This window comes from Xenopus laevis, chromosome 4S, assembly GCF_017654675.1.
Source record: "Xenopus laevis strain J_2021 chromosome 4S, Xenopus_laevis_v10.1, whole genome shotgun sequence".
NCBI classification, from domain to species: domain Eukaryota; kingdom Metazoa; phylum Chordata; class Amphibia; order Anura; family Pipidae; genus Xenopus; species Xenopus laevis.
The window spans coordinates 35,706,472-35,723,829 of record NC_054378.1 but is presented as its reverse complement, the minus strand read 5'-3'; the positions used below and the strand labels follow the sequence as shown (position 1 = coordinate 35,723,829).

At 38.0% G+C, this 17,358-nt stretch overlaps 1 protein-coding gene across 1 annotated transcript in view; it reads left to right on the top strand.

Annotated features, from left to right (window-relative positions):
• Positions 1-17,358, top strand: part of vat1l.S (vesicle amine transport 1-like S homeolog) — a 51,167-nt gene that overhangs the window by 24,864 nt on the left and 8,945 nt on the right. The window contains exons 4-6 of the mRNA XM_018260474.2: positions 7,391-7,533; positions 11,103-11,206; positions 11,594-11,649. Coding sequence (XP_018115963.1) covers positions 7,391-7,533; positions 11,103-11,206; positions 11,594-11,649 — 303 coding nt within the window. The remainder of the gene's footprint in view (positions 1-7,390; positions 7,534-11,102; positions 11,207-11,593; positions 11,650-17,358) is intronic.

The following is a 17,358-nucleotide window of genomic DNA, read 5'->3' as shown; positions in this document are numbered from 1 at the left end:
AGGTATGACCCGCGTATAAGCCGAGTTTGAGTTTTTCAGCACATTTTGGGTGCTGAAAAACTCGGCTTATACGCGAGTATATAAGGTATCTTTAAAAAAATATGATTCTGGGAAAAGAACAAAATAAGAATGTTGGGAAATCGACCCAATGCCATTCGGCTCCCAACCCATGTTTGCATTTTTTTCGGTGATGCCTCGTTCACAAGAAAAGCAGAACTTTTTAAACATTTTCTGACTTTCTCAGTTTGTGTGCTTAGTGTTTGCTAAGCTGCATAAAAACAAACAGATTGCCTCTGTGTGGTTTCTTATATCTTTTAGCTCATACTTAAATGACTGAAGTAGAGCTACAGACAAAGGACTTCAGATCTGATTATGAGTCAAAACTGTTGCCAGCAGTGCCTTTATTACAGACAGGGGCAGAAAGGGCTCAGATGATGTAATTGATGGGGTGATTCATGTTTGTCTTCATCTCAATCTGGATTAATTATAGCAGTAGCAAGTGGCAGCTTGATTCCAAAACCTCTTTGATTTCCATGTAATACCTGCTAGAATTGTCAGATAAGGTGCAAGCTTATTGCAGAGACAGTAAATAAATAGAAAAGAATAAAAGTAAATGGCCTGAAGGGATTACACAGTAATATTGTCATGCAGGACAGCAAAAGCACAAGTTGTGACTTTGTGCTGATACAGGGAGCAATTTGTTGGTCTGAAAATAATGGAATGACTGGCAAATTACTACTTATCTTTATTAAGTTGGGCTTATGTAGAAAAGGTGCATACACACATACATAAATGTATTTTTTTACACAGACTTTTTTGGTTGAACAGATTGAAATGAACCATTTCACACTGACCTTGTTCCATTGTAAAGTGATTGATTTGGAAAATGGAATCCCTGTGCTTCCCATTGTGAGTAGTGCCCAGACTTTTTGGGCAGCAAAGGGGCTTCAAGAATTAAGGGCAAGCACAGGAAGGGGTTGCATGACTGAGAGCTTAAAACTATGATATCTCCACCTGTGGATAAATGTAGGCAAAATCAGCCTTTCTGCTGGCATTAACCTTCTCATATGCCTGCACCCAGAGCCACTGATTCGACCCGGGTGCAGACACACATAGCGCATTTCGGCCCATGTGACATTAGCCTAAGGAGGGTAGAGAAATAGATTAGAGGCAAACTATCATGGTTTCCTTTTACCAAGTGGAGTCATTTATATCCATTTTTACATAAGCCGAACTGAATGAGCTCATTTTAAAAGGGGGTACCGTATTTTTAACTTTAATAATAGCTGTACAGTTTAGCAGATCAAGACTGGCAATTTGGGCTCACTTGGAGTCATTTGAAACTTTGCACAAAAAATGGTAATTTGTAAATACAATGGTAATTGTGCAGGTAATTGTGCACAGTGGTAGCATCCATTGGCAAGCTCTCATACATTAATGTTGATTCCTAGTTCACCACACTCCATCTGTAGCATTACAGCATTACACTCCAGGAGGAGGCAAACATCAGAGGCTGTGTATGATGAACAGTACATTAATTATACCAACTGTAACACTGATTTACTAAGCCTCGAATGCAATTATTTTGCTAATACCTGCATGAATAAACCAATTCAGGTTTTAGATTTTGAAAAGGGATGTCTTTATATGTCTTTAGCAACATATCTGTTGTCCATACATTGAATACAAGGCAAAGGAATTCTGAAAGTATATTAACTGAAAATCTTTTTGTATCAATTAACAAATAAGTTACTTTGTGATATAGTTATTCATAGATTCATATAACAATAAATATGACAATAATAAGATAGATATATATATAAATATACCATGAGCAGTATTTTGCCAGCCCTGGTAACCTATCTTTTTCACCTTGCCTCATGGCAGGAGTTCCCCTATATATAGTAACAATAAACTTGCATGTTCTGGGGAGTCACATAAAAAGTAATAATTTTGTTTGTCGCATTCCATGTAGATGTGTGCTGGAATTATTATGCAACTCATAATATAGTAGGCATTTATTTTTTATAGTAAATTTTAATAAATGTAATTAAATAAATTTAATATAATAAAATTGCACTTTCAATTGTGTGGCTGTTTGTGTGTGTTCGTGAGTATAGATAGATAGATAGATATGGGACCTGTAATTCACAATGCTTGAAACCTGGGGGTTTCCAGATAACGTATCTTTCTGTAATTTGGATCTTTATACCTTAAGCCTACTAGAAAATCATGTAAACATTAAATAAACCCAATAGGCTGGTCTTGCATCCAATAAGGATTAATTATATTTATTTATTATTAATTTATTTATTAATTATATTTTAGTTTGGATCATGTATAAGGTACTGTTTTATTATTACAGAGACAAAGGAAATCATTTTATAAAATTTGGATTAAATTTATAAAATGGAGTCTATGGGAGATGTCCTTTCCGTAATTTGGAGCTTTCTGGGTTTCCAGATAACAGATCCCATACCTGTATATGCTTATCACATACAAAGAAACCTCAGCAGGAGTATTCCTGAACTGCCAGCCCATTGTGGGTTTCCCAGAACCCCTTCACTGAAATGGAAAATAAATATGTAAGTTGAAGTTGGAAAATAAATATGTAAGTTGAAGTTGGATACATTGTGCTAAGACTAATCAGTAGTAAAACTATAAACTATTGGCATAAAATTCCCATTGTGTTTTGTTGATCTTGAGAACCCACTTCTTCAGGGGAAATAATCAACACAGATATTTCTAAATACTTTTGTGGGAATGTAATAAAAGTCACAAAGAGAAAAACAATTTGCACAAATAAGAATAAAAATTTGCATTTGTATTTGTAATGTAATATTCTTCCTTAAACTGTTATTGCATTGTGAATTTTAACTGTGCACTTTTAAGAATTGCTTGAAGGTGTCGTAATCTGTCGTAATTTTTTTCACATACAATGTGCACTTGTGCTAACTAGAATATTCCCAAACCTTCTTACACTGTCGAAGAGGTCACTAAATATCAAAAGCTATTTTAAATGTTTGTGCAAAGGCATAACTTTTTGCATTGCGAATGTTATTTCCGTTAGTGACTTAAGGAACCCTGAAAATTAGTACATATGTTATAAATGCTAATGGAATTTAGAAATATAATGAAAAGGGATGATAGACATTGTAATAATTTCTTTTGGAATAATTATATTAAACCCTCTTTAGTAATCTTTATTTATCATAGAACAAACGAGTATAATTATTGGTATGATGTGAAAACAAACACAAGGGCACAATGTTTCTCATTAATTAATGCAGCCAAATTATTAAAGCCAAATCATTTTTAACATGGCACTTTGGTAATTGTGGTTATTCATTTTATTTGTTTTTCCACTGGATACAGAATAATATAGACTAGAGCATAACATGAGATTGGCTTAATCCTGATGTCCAGATAACAACTATCAACTGAAGAGATTCATTTTAGTCGTTTCGTTTTTTATTGAATGAGGGATGCCATGACATTCACCCACACTTAATGCAAACTGTAACCTTTTATATCATATGTACTTTATGTGATAGCAGCATGTCTGCTAACAGGTCTATCACAGCATGAGAAACCACGTTGAAATGTCTCATCTACAGAAAATCAAATCTGTAACACTGGTAACGAAGCTAAGTTTACACTTGATGAGTCACATTAGACTTGCGGTGCAAATATGCACTTTAAGGGGCAGATTTACATATGGTTGAATATCGAGGGTTAATTAACCCTCGGTATTTGACTGCCGAATGTAAATCCTTATATCGAAGTCGAAGGATTTACCACAATTAGTTCGATCGAACGAAAAATCAAACGATTTGAAGGATTTTAATCCATCGATCAAAACGATTTTTCTACGACCAAAAAAACATAGGAAAGCCTATGGGGACCTTCCCCATAGGCTAACATTGCACCTCGGTAGGTTTTAGGTGGCGAAGTAGGGGTCGAAGTTTTTTTAAAGAGACAGTACTTCGACTATCGAATGGTCGAATATTCAAACGATTTTTAGTTCGAATTGTTCGAGTCGAAGTCGAAGTAGCCAAATTTTTTTTATTGTATTCCTTCACTCAAGCAAAGTAAATGTGCCCCTAATTGTTTAGACTCTAGGTTCATAAAATATACTTTCATTTTACTCAACATATATTCTTTTTGTGCATTAGATGCTGAGTAATATGATAACATTCTACATTTCCCATGAAAATGATCTTATCTGGACATTCCATCCTCCTGAGCCTGTAGCCTTTTTTTAAATTGGAACATTTAATTCCACTATCATCCTTTTTATACCATTCAATGATTTTTATAGGCACTGCTCTGAAATTGTATCCCTGTGCATGGCAACAATCTGAATTTAGAAATAAGAGAAGACAAGTACAACTGCAGGAGAAAAATCAATCACAAAAATGATCTGAAAATGAAAAGAAAGTTTATACAAAGATATAAGTGGTTCTTATTTTCTTGGAGATGAGGATTTGATACGCATTTACCAATCATTCAGCATGCCTACAGGAATCCACTCATCTTTCCTTATACCTTTAGTTTTAGCATGTCCAAAATCTAGTACAATGGGAAAAGCCTAATAAATGGTATATTGATCACCCCAAAATATCCTTGGCTATAAAGTAGGACACCACCACACAATTTCTAAAGAAACACTATACCCCTGAACCTAAACGGTTTTGATAAAAAAAGCTCAGAATTATGGAAAGACAGTCATAGACTAAATTTTTTCCTAATAATCCAAATTTTTAAGAATGATTTACTTTTTCTCTGCAATAAAAAAAACAGTAACTTGTGCTTGTTTGATGCAAAACCAGCTTATTGGGTTTATTTAGGAGCAGATTTATTAAAGGTCGAATTTTAGAGTTAAGTCGAATGAACTCGAATGACCTCGACATTCGAATAGTATCTTATTTAAGAAAAAAATCTAATATCTAAAACTCAAACAAATATTACTGACCCAAAAACTCGAATCTAATTAGACTAAACACAAATTGATTTTTTTTCTGAAACAAACTTGAATGCCAGGAAGGCTATTAACATCTTCAAATGGGTCACTGTGCCTCTGCTATTGACTTCTACATGAACTCGGTAGGTTTTAGGTGGCGAATAGTCAAATTCTAATTGTTCCTTTGTGAGTTTTGACCAAAAATCCAACTCAAAAATTTGGATTTCCAATTTGGAACCTTAATGAATCTGCTCCTTAATGTTTAGATTATTTTCTAGAATGTATGACAATTCAAATTATGGAAAGAACCATTATCTGGAAAACCCTCAGGTCCCGAGCATTCTGGATAACAGATGCCATACCTGTACTAGTACAATATGTGCCAATTCCTCCTTACCAGATAAGGAGATCTATCTGTTACAATGAAAACAAGCAAATAGTAAACTTAGATCTAAATCTCTGTTAAGTAGAAATAATATCAGTGCAAGTTATTCACTAAGGGGCCGATTCATGAAGCTCGAGTGAAGGATTCGAATTAAAAAAACTTTGAATTTCGAAGTGTTTTTTGGGCTACTTCGACCATCGAATGGGCTACTTCGACCTTCGACTACGAATCGAACGATTCGAACTAAAAATCGTTCGACTATTCGACCATTCGATAGTCGAAGTACTGTCTCTTTAAAAAAAACCTCGACCCCCTACTTCGGCAGCTAAAAGCTACCGAAGTCAATGTTAGCCTATGGGGAAGGTCCCCATAGGCTTGCCTGAGTTTTTTTGATTGAAGGATATTCCTTCGATCGTTGGATTAAAATCCTTCGAATCGTTCGATTCGAAGGATTTAATCGTTCGATCGAAGGAATAATCCTTCGATCGTTCGATCGCAGGATTTGCGCTAAATCTTTCGACTTCGATATTCGAAGTCGAAGGATTTTAGTTCCTAGTCGAATATCGAGGGTTAATTAACCCTCGATATTCGACCCTTCATACATCTGCCCCTAAGTGTTAGTGTGTCCTTAATTGAGAAGGATCTGGGGATATTTGCAGATAACCATTTGTCCAGGCAGTGCCATAACATGGCTTCTAAGCAAATCAAGTACTGACTTGCATCAAAAAGGGCATCAACTCAAGGGATAATATGTGACTCTTTAAAGTATAAAACTCTTTTTTGGTATCTGGTAAGGCCTCACCTTGAGTATGCAGTGCAGTACAGGGCTCCAGCCCTAAGAGAAAGATATTCGTGAGCTGGAGAGAGTGCAGAGAATTTAAATTATGAAGGTTGGAAAAAGACATTATATTTTTTTCCATAAAATGATCAGCGAACCAGAGGTCACCCCCTTTAGACTGGAAGAACAGAACTTTCATTTGAAGTAGCGTAGGTGGTTCTTCACAAGTGCAGTGAGGTTGTGGAATGCACTGCCGGGTGATGTTGTGATGGCTGATTCTATAATATCTACAATAATTTCTTGAGCAAGAATAATATCAAAGGCTATTGTGATACTACAATCTACAATTAGTATAGATATTGGAGTATAAGTCTGTGCTACTATATATTATTAAATGAGTGTATACATATGTACAGTAGGTATGAGTGTGTGCATAAATGCAATGGGGTTTGTTTGTAGAGGTTGAACTTTTTTTTTCAACTCAACTTACCTATGTAAATATGTAACTTAACTAATAATGTTACTATGTCTTGTTTTTCCTTTCTGAGATGTTATCTCTTAAACTCACAAACAGCTTTTTGTTCCATTTTGTCTCTTTGACTGACTTTAAGTAACACAGACTACTCAGTCTAATCTGAGACACAGCCTGGTACAGGGAATTCATGATTCCAGGCGCACCCAAGACTTGTAGGACATGATGATTACTACACAAGTTGGCGCATTTGGGCCACAAAAAGGGTCTGCATGCTTGGGTTTGGGCAAGTCCAATGCTGGTATTTTTGTGTCTGCTCCTTCCTTTTGCTTACCTCCTTGCTGTTCCCTTCTCCATTGGTGGGGCCTATTCTCTATAACTCATGATGTTACCAGCACGTTTGGATTACAGTTGGAATGCAATGAGTTGGAATTGGGATGCATGTTATTTAGGAGCTTCTAAGGGTTATATTTTTTTTCAACATTTGCATCACTAGAGGGTATGAAGGTTGGAGTATAAAAATCAATTTAATTGTCTAGACATACAATGATTTTTCATACTTAAATTGCCTTTATTTAATTCACTCATATTGGGGGAAGAATTTACACTTCTAATAATATAAATCAACCATACAGTTTATGTGCTGTGGGCTGAACATGCACAGAAGGTCACTGGCAGCTCTTGGGAACAAGAAAACTCTGTATGTTATATAACATGGATGTGTGCAGTCAAACACCAACCTTTTGAATATATATATATGCTAAATAAGTTCATTATTTTCATACTTTTTAGGGACAAGCAGTGGCACAGCTCTGTTCCACAATTCCAAATGTTACAGTTTTTGGAACTGCTTCATCCTTCAAACATGAAGCTATTAAGAATTCTCTCACTCATCTTTTTGACAGAAATGCAGATTATGTCCAAGAAGTTAAAAGGTAAAATACATTTTTTTTATTGATGCCTTTTAATATGTATGTTTGGATGGGGGGTATTGTTTATATTATATATGTATAGGATATTAAGTTGAACGTAAATAACCAAACACCTTGCTATCCGCTGTTATTATTGTAGTTAAAGGTGTTCTGTCATGATTTTTATGATGTTATGCTAAATTAAACCGTTTACACTGCAAATTATTCACTCTACAATATAAAATTTCATTACTGAATCAGCAATTGTATTTCTTTTAAAGTTGTAATATTGGTGTGTAGGCAGCCATCCCGGGTCATTTTGCCTGGTCATGTGCTTTAGCTAGCACTTTAGAATGGAATTGCTTTCTGGCAGGCTGTTTCTTTTACTCAATGTAACTGAATGTGTTGCAGTGGGAGCTGGATTTTACTATTGTTCTTAGATCTACCAGGCAGCTGTTATTTTGTGTTAGGGAACTGCTATCTGGTTACCTTCCTACTGTTCTGCTGATGGGCTGCTGGGGGGCGGGAAGAGAGGGAGGTGATATCACTCCAACTTGCAGTACAGCAGTAAAGAGTGACAAGACACATGACTGGGGGCAGCTGGGAAACTGACAATATATCTAGCCCCATGTCAGATTTCAAAATCAAATGTAAAAAAAAATGCTGTTTTGAGAAATTGATTTCAGTGCAGAATTCTGCTAGAGCAGCACTACTAACTGATGCGTTTTGAAAAAAAAAAACATTTTTCCCATGACAGTATCCCTTTAATATGTATAGCACAAGCATATTACACAGCACTTTTACAGAGACTATTCATAATCTTCCTCCCCAGTGAAGCTTACAATTTAAGTACAGGTATGGGACCTATTTTACAGAATGCGCATGACCAGGGGTTTTTCAGAAAAATTATCTGTTAAAAAAAATTTAACTATGAAATAAACCCATTCCACCATCAAGTACAGGGTACTGATTTATTACTACAGAAAAAAAGGAAATACTTTTTAAAACTTAGATTTATTTGTTAAAACAGCACTCTTTGTGAGATGACCTTCAGGCCCGGATTTGTGGCGAGGCCACATAGGCCCGGGCCTAGGGCGGCAAAAAATAGGGGCGGCATGCCGCCCAGCCGCATTATGGGGACATGTGCCAGCTTTTTCGCCGGTGCGCTGGGAAGGGGAAGTGTAGGCGGGCGCTAGGAACGCACGGCTGCCTGGTTGGACCTCGCAGCCTAGGGGCGGCCGGCAACCAAATCCGGTGCTGATGACCTTCCCTTTATTCTCAGCTTTCTGTATAATGGGTTTCCCGATAACAGGTCCCATACCTGTATCACAGTTACACATACAGGGGTCAATTTAATCAGGGGCCAGTTAACCTGCTTGTATGTTTTTGAAGTGTGACAGGAAACCCATGCAAATACTGGCTGAAAATAAACTGGACCCAAAATTCCAGTGATGCAAGGCAGCAATGCTACTTACTGAGCTGTTGTGCTATTATCTGGTGATTTAGCTGAAGGCAGAGCAGTAAAATACAACAGTGATTAAGTTATTTGGTTGTCTGTACTAAAAATAATATATTCATTAAACATACAGTTTAGATTAAAACAATAAAAACCTTCTACAACCACTTTCTCGTTCTTTGAAACAGTATACTGTATGTACCACTACACTATACAGTGCTAATATGGGATCTCTCTGGGACCCAATATCCAGAAAGCTCTGAATTAACGTTGTTTTTTCAGTAAAATTCAGCAACCCTGAAATAGCATAGCTCAAAACGGAACTGTAGAATCTGCAGTGTAGACACAAGGGTACTTTATGTTTTTCTTTTACGGGTCCATTTATCTTTTCTTTTTCTACAGATCGCTCTCTTTCACCTGCTGTTTTGTTCTTGCCTTTTCAGTCTTCCCTTTCTTTTGTAAAAGGAATGTGTAAATCAGTATCTAAACATTGTGACAAAACAAATGTAATGTTCATGAAACCGCTTCATTTTCATGTCAATTATTTCTTAAAAAAAAAAATTAAGATATAAAAAAATGTTTACAAAATTGCTAGTACACTGTGCCTAAAGACATTGCTTTTCTCAAGCTTCACTTTGTGCTATTGTCATACCAGCATGTTTCTTGGCTCATGGTGAAATATTCTCTGTGAGTGTGCACCCAGGCTGAAGCAGTGGCTAAAGGTGCAGACACAGATGTGAGCAGATTGGCTGATTCTTACCCTGGACTCAAGCTGGCCATAGACACACAGATCCTATCGTACGAATCGAGGATTCGTCTAGATTTTCGGATTGTATGTGGAGAGTGCCACCGGCGGAGATTGGTCGTTTGATCGATCGGTCAGGTTTCATATTGACCCGACCGATCCCGCCGGAGCCCATTGCACATCGTAATCGGATCGCTCGGACATACGGCCGAACAATCAGATTACCCCCGATATAGCCATGCTCGTTAATGGCATATCGGGGAAAGATCCGCTCATTGGCGATATTGCCAAACGAGCGGATCTTTGCGTCTATGGCCACCTTTATACATAGCCAGAGGTGCACCCTAGTCTGGCATTAGCCTACCAAGCAATTCTAAATATTCTAATACTCCTTAATGGGGATCTCCAAATGTTATGCACCCCCAAGTGATTGTATGTACTTACCTGAAACCCGGGGCCGGTGCTCCTATCAGCAGAAAACTGCACCGGCCCAGGGTTCTTCCAGCGAGCACCACAGAGCGATCCTCTTCCGGCTTCTTCTTTCTTCTGTCGGCTGTGCATGCCCAGTAGAGCAAAAAGGCGGCTATTTCGTTCTACTGCACATGCGTCTACACCAGAAAATTTGAAGAAAGAAGAAGTCGGAAGAGGATCACTCCATGGTGCTCGCTGGTATAACCCAAGGCCAGTGCAGTTTTCTGCTGATAGGAGCACCAGCCCAGGGTTTCAGGTAAGTTCATACAATCACTTGGGGTGCCTAACATTTGGCACCCCCAAGTGGAAGAAGACTTTCCTTTTCCTTTAAAGGAAATTCTAAGCACTTTTCCAATATACATTGCTTAAACATATTGAAAGTATGGAAATGTAATTGCTGCTGAAAGGAGTAATTACTGTATCTACATTGGTAAGTTGCTTAGAGTTACATTTTGTTTTTTTAGTTAAAAAAACAAAACAAAACAGTTTTTGGTTAGAGGACCCTAACTAAAGCCACTTTATAAAGTTCCTTAGAATAAACGAAATGTCTCAGAATATTATGCCATATTTTGAAGTTCTTAAAGCTCATAAGTTTGGCTTTAAATGGTAAGTATACACTCTTTTTGTTCAACATTGGTTCAAAGAACAAGGCAAGTTCTGATCATATTTATTTATCAAAGGTCGAGTAATGTGAATTTATTCAACGCTAATAAATTCGATTTTATTCACAATTTGAATGGCATGTTATTAATGAAAACATTTTTTTCTCCCATCTTCAAAAATCGGTTAAGAATATGTAATAATGTCAATAATATCTATCCAGTTGCAGAATGTAATAATCTGTCATAGTGTTCGGTGATTTTATTTTTTTACTTATTGGCACATGCAGTTTGACCTGCTTTCCTGCTTTCTGCTTTACAGAATATCTCCTGATGGAGTAGACATTGTTCTAGACTGTTTATGTGGTGAAAACACTGGAAAAGGCATTGGTCTACTTAAACCACTGGGAACATATATATTATATGGTTAGTTCTTTTATTGTGTATTGCATTAGAAATGTTCTCTGCTTTCAATATAATACCTTGTGAGTCCCATTTCTCTGTCAGATCCTTTTCACCTGTTGAAAGTCATAATGACTGGATGACACCAACACATGTAGTGATATGCTTATTATCTGGGGTTATTTTCTGACTTGGGTTGTGGGATCAGTATTTACATATAGCCATGTATGTTTACAAGCTGCACTTGTCATTTGGGTAAACTGTCAATCACTGAAAACAATAGCCTGAAGCATATATTTATATATGCTCCAGGCAATTATTTATTTTTTATATAAAAATATGCATTATTTATATTGAATCCTGGCATTGTTACAGAAAAATTACAAACTTTTAATTTAACTTGTGTTTTAGGCTCATCCAATATGGTTACTGGAGAAACTAAAAGCTTCTTCAGCTTTGCTAAATCGGTAAGACTTCATATTTCCTTACTTAGAAATATGTTATTCAATTTTTTCTTGTCTTAGTACACAATAATGGTTTAAAAAAATCCACTTTTTTGTCTTCTATTTAGATGTGTTTTATGGAAATGTAAAGGGAAGAAGCAATGACTATATTTTGTCTTGTCTCTGTAAAGGTGCTTCTTCCTTGCCATTGTTCTTTTCCCTCTACCATACTTCCACTCCTTACCAAATCTTTCCTCTGAGACTTCACTAACAAATTAGGGACATCGGGATTGAACCAGAGGAGCAGGTAATGGAAGTGACAGATTTGGGTTTCACAGCCAGGAACAGAATCTGTTAAGAATTAGCCTCAGGGACTAGTAGTATTGACCTGGAGAAATCAGTTCAGACTTCAGGTACACTAAGTAACAGACCAATGTTTAGGACTGGTAGCTAACAGAGTAAAGTCAAGAATCCAGGAACAGGTCTAGGAAGGTAAAAAGGCAAAGAAAGGATAGGAATATAGATTAATGGAGAGAAAGATAAAATTAAAAAAAAAAAAAGAAATATAGATTAATGGAGGGCACAATATTTACCACTGTAATAGTAATATAAGTAATACATCAGTGCTCCCCAACCAGTGGGTCATGAGCAACATGTTTCACACAACCCCTTGGATGTTGCTCCCAGTGCCCATAAAGAAGGTGTTTATTTTTGAATTCCAGGCTTAGAGACAAGTTTTGGTCGCATAAAAAACAGGTGTACTGCCAAACACAGCGTCCTATGTGCTGCCAGTCCACATAGGGGCTACCAAATAGCTAACACAGCTCTTGTTTGGCACCTCCAGGAATGTTTTTTATGCTTGTGTTGCTCCCCAACTCCTTTTACATTTGAATGTGGATCATGAGTAAAAAAAAAGGCTGGGTATCCCTGTAATAGATAAAAAGTGCAGGGTCCTCAAATCCTCCCTCCCCCCATAGAAAGAAAGAGGGCCTAAATTGGTATACTACCAAATATATAAATAGCCAACACAGCTCTTGTTTGGTACCTCCAGGAACGTTTTTTATGCTTGTGTTGCTCCCCAACTCCTTTTACATTTGAATGTGGTGTTCATGAGTAAAAAAAAAGGGCTGGGTATCCTTAATAGATAAAAAGTGCAGGGTCCTCAAATCCTCCCTCCCCCCATAGAAAGAAAGAGGGCCTAAATCGGTATACTACCAAATATAAATACAATAAATAAATCACACAGGATTGGTACCACAAAAGTTCATCTTTACAGGAAAAGTATTGCACATTAAGGGGCCAATTCATTATGTGTTGTAAAAAAAACACAGAATAATTTGGCAGGCATTGCTGTATAAAAAACAGCATAACATTTTTTTATGCTTCTTTTCTTTGAGCAGCTCCTGCCAGAACTTATTAACAAAGGTCTGAAGCAGTGTAAAATAATGGCGGCAAATTTAGCGTTTGCACGGTGTAAGATAAAATACACCTTGATAAATTGCCATTTATTTTACATAGCTTTTTACACAGTTTTTTGGCAAATTTCGTTTTACACTACATTTTTTCAAGCAAATGAAAATTACCCCAACTTTTCAGCAAAAACCCTTTATCAAGGGGCTTTTTGCCAAAACAAGTGAGCCATCACAAGGTGGAAAGGTCAATTAACTCTTCAGTGTTTGCTAATAAAAAAAGGGAAATGATAAAATATGTCTAGCAATCTGTCAAGTAAATTCAATTCTCTGACATACTCAAGCAAAGAAAATGTAATTTGGGTGAATTTAAGAAATCTATTCTCCAGAAAATAATTTACATTTTCATGATATTATCTTTATCTTATTACATTTCATAAATAAAGCTAAAGCACACTTGTATTGTGACAGCTGACTAAGCTCCATTCCATTCATTTCTGTCTTGGTTGATGCCTGAGGGCAGAGCTTCCAGCAGTAGAATAACTGTGCACATAAGCTGACATGGTGTTTTTTTACCAAACTGGTCAGTGTCCGTTGCAATCAAGTAAATTAAATGACTGCTTTGGAACTGTAAGCATGGCAGAATAATGTCTTTTGGCAGAGAGGGTGTCCTCTGCTGAGTATCTGGTGGCCAAGATGGCTTCAATAAAATTGCTAATTATAAATTATTCCGCGATTGTAAAAAAATGGCGGAATAATTTGCCTCACATCGCCAGGCATCACTGTGTAAAAAATGGTGTTACAATGGTGTCATTTTTTTATGCACTCTTTCTTTGAGCAACTTCCGCCTGAACTTACTTACAAATGTCTGAAGCAATGTAAAAAAAAAACAACCGAGGCAAATTGGGCATTGGCATAGAGTAAAATAAAACACACCTTGAAAATTTGCAGTTTCTTACACAGCTTTTTTCCAGTGAATTTAATTTCACACAGCATACTAAATAGGCCCCCTAATGTGTTTTTTTTAATACTGATGGGTGTCATAGTTTTGTATGAAAACAGCTGTAGTGAACCTTGAATCCTTTGCCACATTACATATTTTATGTGTACTCTTGCACAAGAAAGTCTACATGGTATTTAACAAGTGCCACAGGATAACTTGTGTGATCTTTTGGTCTCTCTGACTTGCAGCTTTAAAATGATAAATGTGGGGATGGGAAAGTTGCACTGTTTAGGAGAAAGGAAAAAACTAAAATGCCTTGTAAGGCTAATGGGATGCAGGGGAATATAAGGATCATTTCAGTGTAATGGCAGCCATTATCCGAGTTGTGTCCACCACAATTGTACCGACTCATCAAAACAGACACAATTGCACACAAATCAGGCATAGGTAAAGGGTGATGTTTTTGTTTGGGTAGGCCAAGTCTAATGTTACATCAACAGTTTCTTCACCAGCGATTTTCCACTGGCTGAGAAACAGCTGATTCAGTCCCATATTATAAGCACTGGCAAAAGTTGTAATTTTCTCAGCACATAGGGTGAATATATGTTAATTGCACTACACTCTGAAATCTGCCCCATACATGGGCTCACTTAAAAGCTATTACCTGATGGGCCCAAAGGCTTCATGGTTAAATACTAATCATTTTTCACTTGACATGGATGAAGCCCAGACTATTTGTAAATTAAATGCATAGCACTACTTTTTTTAAAAAAAAATCTTTTTTTGTGTTCAGATTTAACGTAAATAACAGAAATATTCCAACCAGATCATAGCACTATCTTATTAAAATTATAAAAAAACATTCAGTTCATCCACATTACTGGAAATCAGGACTTACGCTTGGGTTGTTTAACATTAAACTATGTTTATTGGTCTACACGTAAAACACAAGGGATATGCTAACTGTGTCATTTATGAGGGATCTTACATATAGAAAGTATAAATCAGATATAAGCAGGCCTGTATTTGTGACGAGGACACAAAGGCCCAGGCCTAGGGCAGCAAGTTGGTAGGGCCTGCATAACATCCAGATGCTTGCTGAGGAGCACTGGGGACGCGCAGCTCCCCAGTGCTCCGGTGTGCCTGCTTTAGGGCTCTTACAGACGAGCGTTTTTACCTGCGCTCCCCTGCGTTCCGTTTTTCTGCGTTCAGCCACAGGAAAAATGCAGCATGTTGCGTCTCAACCTGCGTTCGGCGCCTACACGCGCCTGTGTGAGTACAGCCCCATTGGAAAAAATGTAATGCGTCTATCCCTGCACTCCCCTGCGGCTGAACGCAGAAAAACGGAACGCAGGTAAAAACGCTCGTCTGTAAGAGCCCTTAGCTAGAGACAGTGGGCGCTAGGACTGAGCGGCCTAGGGGCGCCCGCCGCTGAAATCCGGCCCTGCATATAAGTTGGTCCCCTTGCAAAGAACAGTGGCTGCCTTTTTACTGCAGTTTCAAAGTAATACAGTATAACAGTAGACGAGGTTAAATTCAACTATCAACACAAAATTTGTGTGTAAGTGAATGTAGCCTACCTGATCTGCTAACTGAGCTAGAGCAATGGGGAAAAACATTAAAGGCATGTATGCTGCAGTCTAAGCTGTGATACAAATGAAGGCAGCACTCCAGTAAGAAGGAATGGCATATTTATTTGCCAGGCAGCTAAGGGTACAAGGCCTTAAACCCCTTAAAGGAGAAGGAAAGCCCCAGGGCGCAAAACCCCTCCCTCCCTCCCGTGTATTGCCCCCTCCCTCCTCCCCCCTGGCCTACCCCTCCCGCTGGGCAAATGCCCCTAACTTGTTACTCACCCCTCTGCGCAGGTCCTGTCCACGGAGTTCACAGTCGCCATCTTCTCCCACGCGCGTCTTCTTCCTTCTCTGACCGGCGTCTTCTGGCGCATGCGCAGTAGGAACAGGTACCGGTACAGCTCTATTGCGCATGCGCCGAATGTCACGAAGTTTTCCGATTTCACTTCGTGACATTCGGCGCATGCGCAATAGAGCTGTACCGGTACCTGTTCCTACTGCGCATGCGCCAGAAGACGCCGGTCAGAGAAGGAAGAAGACGCGCGTGGGAGAAGATGGCGACTGTGAACTCCGTGGACAGGACCTGCGCAGAGGGGTGAGTAACAAGTTAGGGGCATTTGCCCAGCGGGAGGGGTAGGCCAGGGGGGAGGAGGGAGGGGGGGCAATACACGGGAGGGGGGAGGGGTTTTGCGCCCTGGGGCTTTCCTTCTCCTTTAAGGATCAGTCACCAATATCCAATCACAATGTTTCATTGAACTCTACAGGTAGGTGTTGGCAGAACTCACAGAGGTGTGAAAGTGTGATTTGGCTACAATGGCACCATAATGACTGCATCACACCTTCAAAATGTTTTAAATATTTAGCTAAAACCTAACAGCATAATTCAATGAAACTACCATTGACGATGGTATTTATGTTTTGTGCCAATAACCCCTTGCAATAACTCCTTCCAGAACTCAGATGTCATATAAGTATTAAACAATCCCCACATACCAGACAAACAGGTGGAGAATAAGCACCTGCTTTGTCTATTGGCCCTGATTCCAAGCACAAATAGCTAACCCGGGTAAAACTCAGTCACACCTATTCCCTAACTGTTCTTGGCACACAGGTCAGCTCTTAAGATTTCCCATTCTAAATATTTTCTTTTAATTTTTCTTAGCAGACAGGTTTGGGGAGGCTTAGCTTCCAAAAAAACATTAAAGGAAAACTATACCCCTGAAATGAATACTTAAGCAACAGATAGTTTATCAAATTAAGTGGCATATTAAAGAATCTTACCAAACTGGAATATATATTTAAGTAAATATTGCCCTTTTACATCTCTTGTCTTGAACCACCATTTCGTGATGGTCTGTGTGCTGTCTCAGAGATCACCTTACCAGAAATACTACAACTCTAAGGGGCACATTTACTAAGCTCGAGTGAAGGATTCAAAGTCAAAAAACTTCAAATACTTCGACCATCGAATAGGCTACTTCGACCTTCGGCTACGACTTTGAATCGAACGATTCAAACTAAAAATCGTTTGACCATTCGATAGTTGAAGTACTGTCTCTTTAAAAAAAAAACTTCGACTACCTACTTCGCCACTTTAAACCTACCGAGCACCAATGTTAGCCTATGGGGACCTTCCCCATAAGGTTTCTAAGCTTTTTTTGATCAAAGGAAAATCATCGATCGATGGATTAAAATCCTTCGAATCGTTCGATTCGAAGGATTTCATCAAAGTATTTGTGGTGAATCCTTCGACTTCGATATTCGAAGTCGAAGGATTTTACTTAGATGGTCGAATATCGAGGGTTAATTA